The 17,478-nt window shown below is 42.2% G+C and overlaps 1 protein-coding gene across 1 annotated transcript in view; it reads left to right on the forward strand.

Annotated features, from left to right (window-relative positions):
- The first annotated feature begins 3,121 nt into the window (after positions 1 to 3,121).
- Positions 3,122 to 17,478, forward strand: part of LOC128710439 (MOB kinase activator-like 2) — an 88,251-nt gene continuing 73,894 nt past the window's right edge. The window contains exon 1 of the mRNA XM_053805491.1: positions 3,122 to 3,381. Within this exon, the coding sequence (XP_053661466.1) occupies positions 3,122 to 3,381 (260 nt within the window). The remainder of the gene's footprint in view (positions 3,382 to 17,478) is intronic.

Genomic DNA, 17,478 nt, shown 5'->3' on the forward strand with positions numbered 1-17,478 from the left:
CCCCGTATCTAATTAGGTTTTGGGTGGTTTTGGGGGGGGGGGGGGGGGGTGGGTTGTAGGAAAATCTGTTTAATGAAGGCAGGTTTTTGTTGTTGTTGTATTTTGCCTTTGCTGCTTCTTTCTCTGCGAGTGTTTATGTGTGGGATAATCGTAGAAAAAGAAACCAACACACACACACATGCATGCGAAACAATAGAGAAAACGTGATGGAAACTCATATGATACGATAAGCAAGCAGAAATGGAAAAGGGGAAAATGGGAGATGGCGCGTGAGGCGCGAAACCACCGGCGGGGTGTATGTAAATTAGTCTCCTCATTGACAGCGGTGCATGATGGATCATGGATATGATGTTGCAATGTGGCACAATAAGCACGGTCCCAGGTAAGGTCAAGAGGAAGAATACAAAAAACGATTCAACATGGGTAATATTGTGGAAATTTGATCTAAAAATGTGCAGCCAAACTCCCCCAACTCACAGCGTGAAAGGAAATGACGTTGAGATAAACGCAAATACAGTAAAAAACGCGAGTTACGCAGTTAATTTGGTATGTGATTCGTAACGTGGGAATAAGTATTCGATCCCTTAATACGATATATAAACGTTGTAAACATCTTTAGAGGAAACTCGAGGTACGCGGATTCGAGAAACGCGTATTATTAGTTTATTTATTTTTTATTCATTTAATTTCCAGTATGACAGCTTCGACCGTATTATCAACACCGCTTGTGTTGAGTATATTACAAATGGTCCAAAGCATTTCCTCCGTGCAATTTGCCTTATCCCGGGCATGTTCGAATATGCCGAATAATTTAATTGTTTGGCAATTTAATTAAACAAGCACGATACTTTTTTTTTTGCTATAAAAACCTTTTTCTGGTAGTAAAAGTTTCAATTTTACAATAAAAAAAAAAATTTTGCACTGTGCTGCAATTTGGGACCACACTGTAAAACCCACTGGTAGCTTGCGCTCACTGTACTTGGCAGGCTTTCTTACGGTCACCAACACATGCACGAACCTTTGCCCAAAAAATCCTGTACGCTTCACGTGTGCGATGGTGGTGTGCGCGTTTCGCAGGGCTGCGTACGATCGACTTGCACCAGTTCCGCCTCCATGGCTGCGTCCATCACTCAAGGCGCCTGCTAATGCGCGCTGTGTGTATGTACGCGACACGGCAGCTCCACGCGCGGGTTTGTTTTGCTTGGATGCCCTCGCGATTGTGTTGGTGGTGTGCCATGAAAATGGCACACATTCCCCCCCCCCCCCCCCCCAACCGTTTGGTGGGGTGGGAGAGGGAGGCGGAAGGTTCAGGGCCGGGTGCTTGCGCGCGGTTTGATCGAGCCAAAACGCAACGCACATCCAATCGCTGTGTTGCGCGGTTCACGTTGTCGGGGCGCTATTTCGGAGGAGGAGAAGACCCGTGTCCGTGTGCGAGTGGCGCGGGTGCAGATGGAAGATAGGAAGCTTTCGCGTGAGCCTCGACCATCGGCAATCGATGCAGGTCGGTCTGTGCGGCAGTGTGCACACGTTTGCTTGGCTAGCGCGAAGCGAAAGGCAAGCAGAAGCGGCCCGCCTTTTGGTGCGAGCCTGCCGTCGTAGTTGGGTCGGGTCGTGTGCTGGTGAGTGCGTGGCCGTAGTGAGTTGGGTGGTGCAATTCATGTGGTGATGGGTACAATTGGGCCGCAACAGTTTCCCGGCGAACTACATCCGGGTACGATCAGTGATCTTCAGTGTCGATATCCTAGCCATGAGGATGAGTCGGCGGTCTGAGCTGGTGGAGTCTCTGATATACTCCGAGTTCTCCAAAGTCCGAACCATCTTCATTAGTGTTGTGAGACGATAAGATTTGAAATCGGTTTAGCACTATTGCTTCGCATCTCGAAAGTATCCAAAACGACCGATATTTTTTGTGTATTCGGTCGTAACACTCGCCGCGAGGTGCCTCCATTGATGAAGACCCACCATTCGCTTATCTCGCCACAAAACGGCCTTGCGCTAGTGGTGGTGGTGCACTAAGGTGATAATAGCCGCACGAAACTGTTTTCCTTCCACCGCAACCCGATTTTCCGCTGTTTTATCTGTACAGCACAACCTTCGGCACACGTACCACCACCATCCCTGCGGGCTGTGCGCGGACACCGCTTGACATAGTTTCTGTACGAAACCTCCCCACGATGTACGCGGCGGCAGATATGTGTACCAAACCATATCGCGCACACAGGTGTTTTGTGGCCCGGCTGTTTGCCACGGTGAGTCTGCTCAAACAGTGTCATCGGTGTGCCGCTGGCCTAGTGCACTGCGAACCGTCCGCCAGGGTCTACGGGGCGAATTGATGTAGATCTTTCCAGTGCCGTGATAAAGAATAAGGTGCCCAGAGAAAAAGGTTCTTTGTTCTTTCGTTTGTTCTACCTTGTCTTGGGGAAGTGTTTTGGGGGGGGTCGTGTTATTCTCCGGAGGTCCACACTGTAGCTGTGCTACCGATACCGATCGATGAAGTGCACTGCGTGACGTCTATACCGCGCGTACTACCTCGTTGGACGCTAGTTGGAAGTGCTTCACCATTCGTTTTTTCGCGATCCCACTTTCGCACCGTCAGTTAGTAATCACCCATCGCACCCCCGATTGCTGCGCCAGAGAGAAGCTGTGAATTTTCCATCCGTGTCAAGTGGAAACACATAAATAATCATGTGAAATTTATCACCCGCGCATCATTACAAGACGGCGAACCGACGGTGGAAAGGTGGCGTGGTGCTCCATCGATGCGGGCATGTGTCTGTGTGTGTGTATGCGTTGCCCACCCTCTACTAGGTCGTGATGAATGAGGTGTTGCTCAAATTTCTCAATTTTCCAGCCTGTTTGTTGTGTTGCTGTGTGTAGGAAAAATGAATTCCGGCTGCTTCAGCAGTGTTGAAGTCGTTTGCTAAGTACCAGGGGTGTTAAGTGAATGACGCCGATCTAGATGTGTGTGTGTGTGTGTGTATTGTAATTTATCGATCTGATTGTGATCTGAACTAATAGCGCCAACCTGTCCACAATTAAGTCCCGAACTGCGAAAGAGTGTCCACACACTGTTGGCATCCTTTGGGAGTGACTTCCTCACGGTGTGGTGGTTGGACGCGCTATGGACGGTGGTAGTGGTGGTGGTGGTCTAAGTAGTAGCCGCTTTACCAAAATGTGGACCACGGCCGTCCTGAATGCCATCACTAGCCGGGCAACATCGGCCTCGAAGAACCTCTCGGTGCGCTACTCGTCCATCCCCAGTAACGATGGGTCGTCGGCCGGTGGTCCGTCAGCGTCCGCCAGCAATCTCAGCAAGATAATGGGCGGTTCCGGCATCATACTGCCGCTGGATGTCGAGGAAACGGTAACGTGTTTCTGCAGGTTAGTCTTCGCCAATACAGCCAGGCATTGGGGAAGCAGCTCAAATGTGCTCCAACATCTTATGGAGATACCTCAACGCCATATCTCCGTGCTTCTTCAGGCCTTTCTGGAAAAGTTTCTTCATTGCACGCAGTTTTGTTGCGCAGTTTTTTGTACGCTGGTTTTCTTAAACTTCTTAATGCCCCACCCCGAAAACGTTCCATTCCGGGAAGTATTGTGCTCGCAATTATCATCATCAACATCGCTGATGGTTATTTTCAGCTTCGGGTGTAGCGATTCGATACTGCTCCTTGTTTTTTTTCTTGCCATTTGCCAAGAAGCAGCCAAATTAAACAACAGTTGCGAGCAGTTGCAAGTAAGTCAATTTTCAATTTCGTAACCTTCCTTTTGGGGAGAAAGAATCCTCCAAAAACCGTGTGTTTTGGTACAATTATCGTGCGAAGCGGTTAAGAAGCAGAACGTTACATCCTTCAGGGAGTAAAATAGTTTGCAAACTGGATAACAAACCGGAACTTTTTTGGGGGAAATTAATCAATAGATAACATTGTTTAAGAAAACTTTGATGCGGAAACAACTTGAGTTATACACAATGGTAAAGACTCTATTGGGGTTGGAGATGTTTTACGGGGGATCAGACATTGGAGGGTGTTTTTTTTTCCACCGTCTTGCAAATGTTCGAGTGTTTGTGTAAAAATTTAATTAGCTCGTTGAGTGAATGATGGCCGCGTGTCCTTAGCACATACAACATACCATACTACGCACCCGACTTGCGACCCAGAGAACCTTCCGCACGTTTGCGCGTCACCTACCGCTAATAACTCGAATGCAAAAATAGTTTCTGCCAATTCTCGCACGACACCTGACGGATGAGGCTTATTTAGGGATTCTCCGGCATACGGTGGTGTTTCTGTATTGTTGAGGGTGTATGTAGAACCGTACCGTAGGTTCGCAACATTGTGGGATGCACGTATCACGAAGCTGCAAAGAGAAGCCTTTTCCTTTCGGATGGTGAAAAATTTGCCTTGGGGTATTGTTTCGGTTCCTACGCCCCATTGCGGGCCTTCGCTACCGGAAGTGGACAACAGGAAAAGAAACGGAATTAGTCAACGTCCACGGGTTTGTGGGTGTATATAGTCGGTAAAGTGTCGGTCACCACCCCCCCGTTCGTAGACGTCCACGTGCCATTTTTCTGCCCAACAATCCCGGTGAATTATTTGCGCATGGTTTCGCGGTTGCCCACATCCGGGCAAGCCGGTGGGTTGATAATGAAATTCGATTAGGTTTGCCGGGAAGGTATTGTTATTGCGGTTTGGGGTTTTTTTTTTTCGTGTAATTTGTGTCCTGTGGTTCGAGCGGGTTTGGTTCAAAGGGGCAAATTATCTTAATTGAAACTTTAGTTACACACGTATGAAATAATATCACAAAATTTGAGGATTTTTTTTTAATAGGAGTATTTATTATAAGATCAGACATTGAATTTTATATAACAAAGATTGCGGCGACATGTTTAAAACCTCGTTAGAAAATTAGTTTTACAAATCTGATGGTTGGGGGAAGATTCGATCGCATGACCGTCGAAGTCCTATAATGTCGACCTAACACTCAGGGCCGTGCAACCCGTCTAGTAAGCAGTTGATTTTTTACACACTTAAAGTCTCGAAAGCGCTCTCTCTCTCTGTGACAAATACAAAGCAGTGGCAGCTTCGAGTTACTATATCGTTACACATGTAACACGTGTACTTTGTCCAAATCACTTATTGGCTTAAACATGGTGCTTCCATACAACGATAACGATAATGCCGGCAAGGACTATAAACTTTGTCCTTTTCAACTTGACTTATTGTTTCGAACGAGTAAATTAGCTACACTGAAACCAAAACAAGAATTGCATTCTTTTTCATTTGTTTCATTAGATCGCTCTGTTCGTATATTTGAACAATAAATTCTGTAAGGCGTACTTCTTTGCCTTCCGCTCAAGAACGTTTGGGAAGGTAGGGGCGACCCTTCAAGTGCCACCACCTGGAAGGTCATTTAAGGAAGTCTCGCCCACACACTCCACTGGTCAACTTCTATTTCAACGCGGGCGAACAACGCGTTCGTCTGTGAGGACGCAAAAGGCTTCATTTCGGCCTTCAATTGACTCATTATCCTTTCGGGTGTCCGGTTTTCCGCTCCGGTTTTGGTGGATCTTTCCACGCCCACGTTCGCATGCTTAATGAAAGGTGGCAAAAAAAACGTTCATAAAAATAAAGCTGAGTTGCCCACTTGTTAAGCCCATTAGTATTATTACTTCGAGTTATAAAAAGGGTTTTGTTTTTACTTTCATTTTGTGCTACAGTGGTGCATTGCTCTTTTTCTGTGTAATAAAAAATACGATATCACCATTTTTTCGGTATGTCAATCAGTTTTTCACCTGTTTCACCTTTCGAGGCAGAGAGTTAGCAAAAGCTGTGTGTGACCTTTATTTCTTTCTCCTGGCATTAACGTAGAGAAAAAGGGTAGTGTAGAAACAGAAGCATAATAACAAGCTGATATAATATGCGTTGGCGCGCGATGGCTCCTATTAAAACGATTTCAACCGGTAAAAAAGCATTTCCAACTAACAGTAATAAAAGACCGAATCTCGGCAACCTGAAAAAAAATATGGAAGAAAAACAAAACCTCACTTCGCACTTGTGTGGTGTTGTACCGTTCGTTTGGCAAACTTTGGGCGAAATAACAAAATTCGTTCACGATATGAACGGGTGAGCAAGTACCGAGAGTTTGGGAAAATGGTGTGGGTGGCCGAATGGCGGGGGCTGGGTCAAATATAAGTGGAAATCGCGTGCGATAAACAACAGTAGCGCTGCAGTAGCAGTTCACCAATTGGATGACGATACGCACCATATCCTACCAGTTTTTTTTTTGGTCGAAGTTAAATACACGCTCAGAATAACAGGAAATTACGTGTGATAAATCATTTTTAACAATGTTGTTCTGGTGTTGTTTTTTTTGAGGGTTTTCTTGTCTGATGATTTTTTTGTATCTGGTGTTTAGTCATTTTCGGTAATGTTCAGACAGGAAGAGTGTTCAGCTAACTGTCTCCCAGTGTTAGAATCAGTTTGCTTTACGGTGAATTCATGTTAGCTTTCTTATGTTTTGTTAGCTTTTGATTGCTCTTGGCAGCAATCACATGTATGTAAATCTGTTTAAATTATTCAATTTGTGTTTTTTTTTATATTTCTTACTTTCTATTTGCACTTTTTAATTAGTTTTTAATCTAAATCGGTATTCACGTTAATTTAATAACATTACCGGGTTTACAAGGGGCAAACGGTTATTTTTATTGATGATAGACTTTTTATGACTCTTTTATATTGTAAATCATCATTGTGTCATTGTTTAGTTGCGGGGATTTGTAAATAATATAAAAATTATAAATATTAAACATAACACATTCAAACATTGATATTGAAATGGAACACTTATGCGTTTAATTTCTCTGTAATTTTGCTTGGGGACGTCATTCTACCACTGTGCTAGAAGAATATTTTTCGTTTGATTGTAAACTAGGTCAAGGAGCGTCAATTATGTCATTACACTACACTTTGCAACGACAAACTTTCTTCCGATGCTTCGAGTCTCTCTGATGTGTAACACGTTCCGCGTAGCGGTTAAGTTTTTTGAAAGTTGCTCTTGTCGTTCATTTGCATACCTTGTTGGAAAGCGGGATGTGTTTTTTTTTTGCCCACTAAAAGAACATTCTCCTTCGAAAGGACGAAAGAAAGCGTTGGAATGCAAGCTGTTGCAGTGATAGAATGTTTTTTTTTCTTCTTTGCCGTTTTGTTTAAATTCGCATTCTCCGGTATCGCGAAAGTGTCTGATAACGAACACACACATAGATCCTTTCAATTGTTGCCTGAATAAATTATTCGACATGCATCCGTACCATCCGGGACAATAGTTTAAAAAAGGTTGCACTTTTTTTCAACATGATTTGTATTTGCATTATGGATAAATTACTCACAAAATGTCGATATAAAGTACCATTTTCAATCTCTAGCCTTTTCGCTATAAATAAACTGGTATTAGGGGGTTCAAAATATAAAATTTATTAATTCCTATGGGTTTTTGGACGAAACACCTGTGAGAATCGCAATTTTTAGGTTTTTTTAACATTTCAATGAAACCCCTGCAAAAATGTCAATTATTATGTGTGTGAATAAACAAATTCCGCACTTTTCATAGAATATCAGGTTAAAATACTCCTTGTCTAATATTTTAAATAGTGAATCTTTTCAAATAATGACCATATATATATTTTACCTGTATATTCATTTAAGAGTATTTTTTCTGATTTTTGTTGAAATATTTTTAAACTATGCACTCATTTGTTTGGATCTACCGTTGTCCGTTATTTGTTTTAACAAAGTAAATAAATAAAACAAACAAAAAAAAACAAGATAATCAAAACAATAAAATGGCTAAAAAGGAGATGATCCGCTCGGTGATATGGGATGTAGGTGTTTATTTCCTGTCGGTTTGTTTTTCATTCCAACAAAACGTTTTGCATTAGCAGTGTGAATTGTGCCGACAAAGCGTACCCATTCGATGGAAATGGAAGGAAATTCGTCAGGTTCCCATTGCGTAAATTATTCGGGCACAGATGGTAAGACTTTGCTGCATTGTGCGCGTCTAATTGGCCAAGATTGTGCTTTTTGTTGTCATTTTCTATAAATATTTACCTTACGTTCGGTTGGCCAAGTGCACGCGAACTTAAGCAACGTATTAATCCAACCGACGAAAAAAGAGACCGCTCACACAGCCAATCACTGTCTGACTGTCTGAAAGGATGAATTTGGAGCCAATTTTCATCTAAGCCCGGTAAATGCATCGATGAATGTCCGTGCAGTTGCAACGACTACAGAAAGAAGATAACATACACTGAAGATTAAGGTTTTTTTTTTAAAGAAAACACACAAATTTAGCGATAAAAGCATTACATTATTGCGTCATTTAATTCGTTTGACTTTTGACTTCGAAAGCCGACGGTAACACGGTAATCGATATTTTGATTCTGCAGCGGTCCAGATGTTTGTTTTTGATCAAAGCCAGATGTGGATTTTTTTGTTTTGTTTTGCGAAGCAAACTATGAACAAGCTGGGAAGTTGACTAATAAAAGATCATCTCGCGTCGCAAATTTGAAATTTCTTATTCAATTTTATTGAATTAGAAACAATGTTTTAATTCTATGCCCACAATGTCATGTTGCTACATTGCATATTGATTTGATAATTAGCATTACAAAAAAGTATTAAAAAGGTGTTTAAATAATTAAAAATATCAACCCCAAAAACATATGAAGGAGCAGTAATATGTCCATGTCCATAAACAATATCTGCTTCATTTATTTTAAGCTGGCCGATTTAAATTAACTGTTTTGTTACAATTTTATCCCTTGTTTGAACTTATTTCATTGCTGAACGTCTACAACATCCTTTCGACCATGAAACTCCATGTGAAATTCCCGTCGACAAGTTGCGCTACCCCACATGTGTCGGTCACCGGTTGGACGTGCCTACCGGTTGGAAATTAATTCGCAATCATCGTTCGTCATTCTAACGAGCGTAGGCAATTCTAACCATTACTGCTAAATGGGAACGGTTTCCGTGTCGCTGATATAGCGCTCAATCTAATGCCTTTCGCTTTTTTATTTTCTTGTTTTGGCCCGAAAAACATGTCCAACCAAATGGGGGTGGGGTAGTTCACGCAAACGTGCACACACGCAACCCATGCTTGCGAACGGCGATGTGCAGTTCGCGAAGGTTTTATGTTGCAGCATGCGTGTCTCTTTCGGTGTACGACTTAATTGGGATGCTTTCGAATGTTTTATTTTTGCATCTTTTTTTAAATACAAAAAAATTATGTTTGTAACCTTAAAATTGGCAGAGTTGTCATACATTGTCTATTTAGTGCATACATTCATAGTTATCTTTAGAATATAGATCCCGATAATAACCTTTGCTGACATTACAATTTTTCATATACCTTTACACCATATTCTTATGCCTTCTACCCTCTTGAAGCGTATTTTTTGGGTTCATTTTAAAAACATTAATTCAAAGTTAATTTAATTAGCACGTACTTTTTGGTTTGAATTTCTACGGCACAATATGAAATCCATTTCGATTAGTAATTGTAATATTATGCCTAGTTAACGTGACTTTCTTCCCTCTGGAACAAGAAATGTATTTCGCTGTTGGAATGTGTGACGTCGCAATTTTCCATTTTCCAACTTCACCGTCTCGATCTCATGCACAACCAAAACCCGGGTGGATGCTAAATGAAAATGCATCGACCAGGTTGTCTCGTCCTCTCCCCGATAGATTTGCTGCTAAAATTAGACGGAATCCGAATACATCTCTTCTGTTTCCGCGGAAGCAGGCAAACGAGAAACGTCCGCCGGAGTAAAATGAAGCACATCACGAGCGAAATAATCGATATCTGGCGACACTAAAAATAAGACGCATTCACGCAATGTTATATTTTAGCAGTGTCTCCAAGATATCTCCACTTGGATATTACGTCGACAATGGTTCATTGGTTGATGTTTTTTTTTTGGGGGGGATTTTGAATATTAATTAACGTTAGTTTGATGGGATTTATTCATGTTTTTACTTCTGGCCGTATGGTTCCCTTTTATTGTCCGGCATAATAACACAGTGTAATGAAATGTAATTGAAACCGTTATGGTATCAAGAGAATAATAATTTCTGTAATGGAAGAACGAAAAAAAAGACAACCTTGGTGCAACACTTCCCAAGACAACAGCTCCAATCACTGCCGGCTAGACGTAAATCTTTTCGCTCGAAACGTCCCGGTTCGGCGGTACGGCACGTTACGTACTCGTTAAAAAGTCGTAAAAATAAATATCACATCCACTCGACGTCACGCGGCTTCCTTTTTTTTTTTTTTACTTTGCTGCAACATCTATTATCTCCAGCGCGGTAGTTAAATCGACGGATTTCTGCTGGTTAAAGGTCCCCACGGACCAACCCCGAATGGCACGTCTGTCACTGGCAGTTCGACTGCCGTTTGGCAGTATCCATTACCACAAACGGTGGTCATCGAGGTTCTTTTTTCTTCCTTTTTTCAATGTGATGAAAATGACACAATATGTGTAGCGGATATGTTCGGGTTTATGGCATCAGGACGTTAAATTAATTTTAGTTGGGATGTGAAGATTGGAAGTGATTGGGATTGGGTCCAATTTCCCAGTCCAAGATGGTTTATTGGGAATTTCGTCTACGTTCTAGCAAGTTAGCATCTTTGAAGAACATCACCGACGGTTTACTAAATACTTTCGAGACTTACTTCTTCAAGAATTCCTTTCAGAATGTTATCTTAAAGTATTCGTTGGCCGTCGTAAATGGAGCCATCACACAACCAGGTAACGTCGGACGTCAAATCAAAAATAAATCTCAATAAATTTTCGGTAGCCATTCGGTGGGGTAGCGTACTTTTGATCCCTTGCCATTACCCGTTGCGAGTGTTGTATGCGCCCGAAGGACATGCCACCGGGGCGTGTGCGGCAAGGTACGTCTATTTCCATTTGCAAACCATCGATTTCCATCCGTCCTCTAGGCGAAGGGCCGGCAAAAGGTCACCACACCGCCCAGCATATGGTGTGGTGTGGTGGCGTCACTTTGGCGCTACATTTCGGATAGCCGGATTTGTGTACACGGCATGATGTTTCCACACTGGCCTTGGCTCACCGGCCTCACCCCTGCCTCTCTTTCTCTCGCTCTATCTTTCACGCGATTGGTAATGAAATTTATTGAATCTTGTCGCTCGGTGCAAATAGTCTAAAGATTGGTTTTGGCCATCGCGGGCAACATAAATTGGACAATAATCTGCTTTAAATCCTTGTTTGACGGGGTGTAATGTGTGGTTGAAATTGGCGGCTATTAATCGAACAATGATTTGGGTATCACGTGCACGGAGGAGAGTGCGTTGAATGTCGATTAAAATAATTGTGTTTAGCTAATGTGTAGTGCGCTGCGGCTTAGAACGGAAACAGTTCTTTATGGTCGTTGTTATTGATCCTGGATTTTTCTATCCTTCCAGCCAAAGAGTCGGAAATTTTATTTAAGATGTACAAATTAGACGGTCTTTTGATTACGATTTCAATTGTACCTCTGATCGAGCAGTATCAGTTAGCATTTAATATATTTAACTGGAACGAGTTTATGTAAATTATAAATAAGCTTAAAAAAGCCGGAAATAATCATAAGAAAATGAAATAGTTATACAAAATAAGAAAAACAAAAAACATAAAGTGGTAAACAAATGAAAAAAATCTAATCTAAACTAATTAAAACATGACAACATAAGAGATAAAACAACAAAAAGATAATAAATGAAATGAAAATTTCATGATAGGTGTTCTTTTGTAAGAAAAAGTTGAATATTAAACCTCAAACATGGGGAATCATTTATAAAAATTAGCAAAAAAAAAACAAATAAAACAACGTAAGAAAGTAAACCAAGAAAGTTAGTATATCGAGTTACGAAATGAATTCGTGAATGTTAATATTATAAAACAAACAATCAAAAACAGAAAAATATCTGTAAAGAGTTAGTAAAAAGATATCAAAACAAAACAAACGATCAATTTAACAAAGTAAGAAAATACCAGTGCAAAAGGAAAGAAAAAAAAATCATTTCGATTACCTTACCTCTGTAACGGGTATTGTAAAATGTTCAAACGAAATCAACTTAAACCAGCACAAGAAAAGAACATCTTGCAGATACCATTACATCATCTATTTTCCATCGTTTGCCGCACCATGCTATGAGGGCTGCGTCAACCAGATTCATCTTGGCGCTTGGATGGAAACGCCGTGATCTGTTTAGGTTTCCATCTGCGACGATGATGCCATTGATTGCATAATGTGTTTATTGAGTTTGAAGGCGATGGATGGCGCACATTAATGGGGTGTTATTCCGTTACCGGTCGCCAACCGTGCAGTGGAAATTTACTTCCAACGTGGCTACGTATTTGCTACTTGGCGCTTTAAATTGTTCACTTCGACGTGAAGAAGCTACTGCTGAAATTTGATTAGCTTTCTTCTTTGTTTATGCTTTCAAAATCCGTACAATATCCTTTCGTACGGGATTTTCCTCGGCAAAGAAGTGTAACGCAAAAAGAAACCTAATGGCGATCGAACAAACTTCCAGCAGTGACGATTTCATTGTGCATCACAACTTTTGATTGCGAAGAAATTAACTTCATGTAAACAAAATTGCCGGGGACCAATAAGATACGTGGCAAGAAAGGGAAGCTGGGACGGGAAGATGGTTGTTGTCCAGCGGAGAAAAACATCGATCTCTCGTTGAGTGGTGAATTCTTTCGCCACCCCCCAGGTACCATCGAGATTTATGGAACGTTGAAAGGACATCTCCACTGAGGATGAAGCGTACGTGTGAGGCATGCGATAGGTTGGCTGACGATGTGGAAACTTTTGTACCATCGGTTGTCATTATGGTAACCTTGAAAAATCGATCGCACGTGCTAGGCTGCAGGGGAACGACTTGGGGCACCGGTGCGGTTTTGATACAGTGTGTTGCCGAAAGGATTTCTTTAACTCGGCCTACTGTGCAACATCTGCACTGTATTGATGTCCGTTATTTCGTCTGGGGAACGTTAAATCCCCAGATTTTCACGTACAGAAACCCTTCTTCACTACTGAAGAATATTCAAAGAAGCAAATTCGAGCCCAACATTTAAAAATGATTAAATCTAAGTGAAGGTGGCAATGAACTGGATTAGAGAATGTGTTTTGCAAAGGGACACACATTTCAAATTGTCTGTTTGTGGTGTACTTTTTTTTTATCACCTATTTTTTCTCCTTTTTTGCTTTGCATAACATCATTGCCAAAACTCACGCCACCTCACCGACCCTAAAGCGCATGTCCATCGTTGGGCGCAGACGGTGTATTCTGCTGTGTGTGTTTGTGTGTAGCTTTCCCACCTTTCCCCTAAGATAAGTGATTCGCGATGGTCTTTTCATCTTCTCACCCTAGAGCAGGCGAGTGTTCCATCTCACGGTGAAAAGCACATTTGCTCACGCGCTCCGCTGTGCGTTGTAAAGCCTGGTGACAGTTGTGGGGCTCACTTGCTGTCATCCAATCATTTTCATACGGAATGGATGATACTCTAGCATTGGTGTGTGTGTGTGTAGTTTTCCCTCTTTCAGTTGTGTTTGTGTCAGAAGTGGAAAAATGAAGAGGGAAATCTCGTGCGTTCTCTTTCGTACCTTCGTTGTTCAAGTGGTTGTAGCAAATCAGCTGTTGTTTGTTTTTGCAGAGACTTTGGTCGGTTTCTCGGTGTTGTGTGGCTGAGCGCATGCGGGGGGAGGGGAGGGGGTGGGAGGGAGCGGGGGTTCCTTCGATTTACGATCCTGCGTGTTCCGTGTTGCAGTGATTAGTGCTCTATCTCTTTCAATCCCTTTTTCTATTTGTTTCTCACTGTTGTACAGGTTCATACGTAGTAACACTTTCATCCTGTCTCACTGATCGGAATGTACGGCGCATTATTATTTGTTAGATTTTTGTTTGATTACTGTTTAGAATAATGTAAATAAAATCTTCTTTTGTGTGAAAATGAAAAAAAAATTGTTCAAAACAACGAAAACTATAGCCTTAAACTTGAAGCTTTGTTTAAGTTCCAGTTTAAGCTCAAGTTTAAGCTCAACAGCTCTTTAAATAATAAATAATTCGACTTGCTAATGTTGATCAATAAATTCAAATGTCAAATAATGGCAAACTAATAACATTTTCTTTCTTTTCGATTTCATTTCAGGTAAGTGATGCTGGGTATTTTCTCATCAAATTGGAATCAATGAACGCCATTCTACTTCCCAACCGTAAATATGCGACACATTTAAACGCATTTTCCCTGCCACTGGTAGGCAAGTATATATTTCCTGTCAAATTATACATTGCTGCTTGTTTAAACAGATCAAGGTTCCTGCAATAGGGTAGGATAGGAACATCGTGGATAATGTTGCGTAAGTGTAGTTTAACTTTCGGTGCGTTTGTTTATCGGTCTCCCTGTTTTCTGTTCTCGATAAGACGAAATGCTTGAACCAGCACTACCATACCAATCGGTCACTGAACCGATCTTGAGTTGAACGTTTTTCGGGAGGGAGGTAAACAAACATTGAAAACCAAATATGCCCACAGTAATGGAAGCCGTCGATGGCAGTGGACCCCAAACCCATCCCAACTGCTTGTGGCTCGTCTAAGGCCCACCGGATGGGTGACCGTAGTCCCCGTTAAGAGTGTCAATGTCTCATCGGCGCTTTTGACGCAATGCCGCCCGTTGGTGTTCACCGACGATGACCTAACCTCACTACGGGACCGTAAATCACAGCTGGGTGGGTCAGGATGGTTGGCTGTTTGGAGCTTTTTTTTTTTTGGGAGGGGATGAGCTTGAATGGAAGATTTAGGAACCGTGTCTCTCGCACCCGGGAGAGTCGTCGCCTACGTTGATCGCGACATCGGAATTCAATCACCGTATCGTGCAGGGCGATCGTAAAGGTGTACTGGGTGAGAGATGGTCCCCGTTACTCATAAACACGTGCCCATGTCCCGGTGGGCACATTGCTCCGCAAGAATAGCCGTAGGCGCTACAGTGTGTCAGTAACGATATGTTACATAGCTAGGCTTCTTCATATAGGGTACCGGTTACTTGAACCACTGTCCCAAGAATGTTATCGGAAATAATGTACAGAGAAGTAAATTGTTTGTTGACGAACGTCATCAGCTGTGCCAGAACGTTAAGTTGTAGCTACCAACGCAGATTGTTTTCGGGTTTTAGCTATTTTTGCCTATTTCTACTAGCCTCTTACTACCCAAACATCGATCTAACTCCAGAATGCAACACCTATTCAAAATCGCTGTACTTCCTTTAATGTTACTCATCTACTCGTTGTGCTTTCTGTGACTTTCAGCGCTGTTTGTCGTCACAAATCAAAGAATTCCGAACATTAAAGGTACTTTAGTTCATCTCCGTCAACACGAAAGAGCAGCAATGTTAAGCATCACGGAAACTTTTCCAAAGTAGAGCAGACTCCCCCGGCTTCAGAGGTACTTTTCACCGACTAATCAGTCATGTCGTCATGTTGCCCTGCCGGCAGCGAGCAAGAAGGTTATGAAAAGTTTCCCTTCTCAGGAACTTACTCTCTAACTCGGCTAATTTCAAGTCATTTTTCCCGCGTGCTTTTTGCGTGCTGTTCGAGTGTATAGGTGTGTGTGTGCGCCATGAAAGCATATCTCTGGAAGAACGTCAGGCTAATGAAGAACTGTGAACCGTTTGTTACACGTTCCTCTTCCCTGCACCAGTCTCAAAACAAACTGCTCTACAAGGGACGAAGTCTCAACACCTTTTTTGAATTAAAAAAGGGACAGTGCGAACAAATTTCGTCACTGTGTGTGTGTGTGTGTGTGTGTGTGTGGGTTTCATGATAAGACTGTGTGGGAGACAGAAAAGAAAAATATAGAAATCGCAGTTTGGTCCCAGCCAGAAGATGAATGGTCCCGCATCTAATTCTGACGCCGGGCCAGCTTTGCTGCTGCTGTTGCCGCTTGCTGCAGGGGCTTAGTTTGCCAAGACGGCCGAGAATGCCTCTTGACAGGTCGGTAATAATTTCGTGTCGTTCGAGATCAAAGTGTCGGTGTCGGTGGAATAAACAGGCGTAAGATCCTCAGGACCAGGCAGGACCGTTTCTCAGCGCGTTTGTGTGCTGTACTAGCGGCGGAAGGTACAACTTTTCACCACACCATGGCAAGATTGTGCCATTTTATGTTGCTAAATGAAGCAAGAATAAAACGACAACACATGCTTTGTTTTTCGAGCTTTCGGCTGTGAATATTGGCAAAGTTTTCCAACCGCTCGGTACAACTGTTTGTAATTATTTTGCACAACAATATGTGCCACCCGTGGCACCCCCTGATGTGGTAATTACTTTCGAAGCATACTACCGAAATTAAGTGTGTATTCCGTTCCGTCACTACCTAAAAGGTACTGAACGGTCTTGTCAATTTGAGTGAATTATTTCAATTAAATTCCTAACTTTCCCTTTTTCCAATCCCTCCCTGTATAGGGCGTCATTCATGAAGTCACAAAACCTTAGACAAAATGAAAAGTTGAAACCTTGTGATGCAGCAAATTCCATTAGTCACACGTCGTCGAAGGCAAGAAATCAATTCACCGAAGATCCTGTGAAATAGAACGCGCGGTTCCGATCGAAAAATCGTTCAGCACTTTGCGTTCTTGCTTCGAGCGTGTCCCGCAAGCGGAACCCCTCCCCAGAACACTGATCATCCAGGTGCCGGCTGATTGAAGCCTTAGCAGCGGTTTGAAACACCGATGGAAATGGTTGGAAGGTTGGACAAAAAAAAAAAGGGACGTCCTTCTGCTGCTCGTATCTTCTGCAGGGTTGCTGGCCGCCACCTACAGCGTGGTTAATTTAATTGTACACTTATCGAAAGGACGGGATTTTCTCTGTCGGTCCTGCACAACACGAGATCAGGTTTCTGTTTTCTTGGCTAACCAACCTTGGCTAGGATAGGTTGGACCGAGATGAAATGTAACGTACGCGCTCGTGGCTATCGAGTTGATTTAGGTCGTTGATTTCAATTAATCGAAATGCTTTCAACCATGGCTAGGTTTGCATGATGCTTATTGAATGTATGGAAGACTTTTTGGGGCAGTCGATACACCTGAAATTTAATATAAATAATGATATAAAAATGTATTAAGGCACATATAAATAGATTGTTATTCTAAGCGCGACTATTAATTTAGTTTGCACAAACAAGTCATAAGTGAGTAAGTGATGATTTCTGTCCCTCCTGTGAGGAACTGGTGGTCGAAAATTAAATTCAATCGGATAAGCTCCCTTCCAGATTAGGTACCGTAAGATTGGATTTTCCAATTCTCGAATCCTTTTTAACTGAAAGCTCATTATTTTGATACCCTTTGCTATTTAGAGTTACTTCACTTCGAAAGAAAAAAAACGAAATAAAACAATGTCGCCATCCCGTAATCAT

This window comes from Anopheles marshallii, chromosome 2 (assembly GCF_943734725.1).
Source record: "Anopheles marshallii chromosome 2, idAnoMarsDA_429_01, whole genome shotgun sequence".
NCBI lineage: Eukaryota > Metazoa > Arthropoda > Insecta > Diptera > Culicidae > Anopheles > Anopheles marshallii.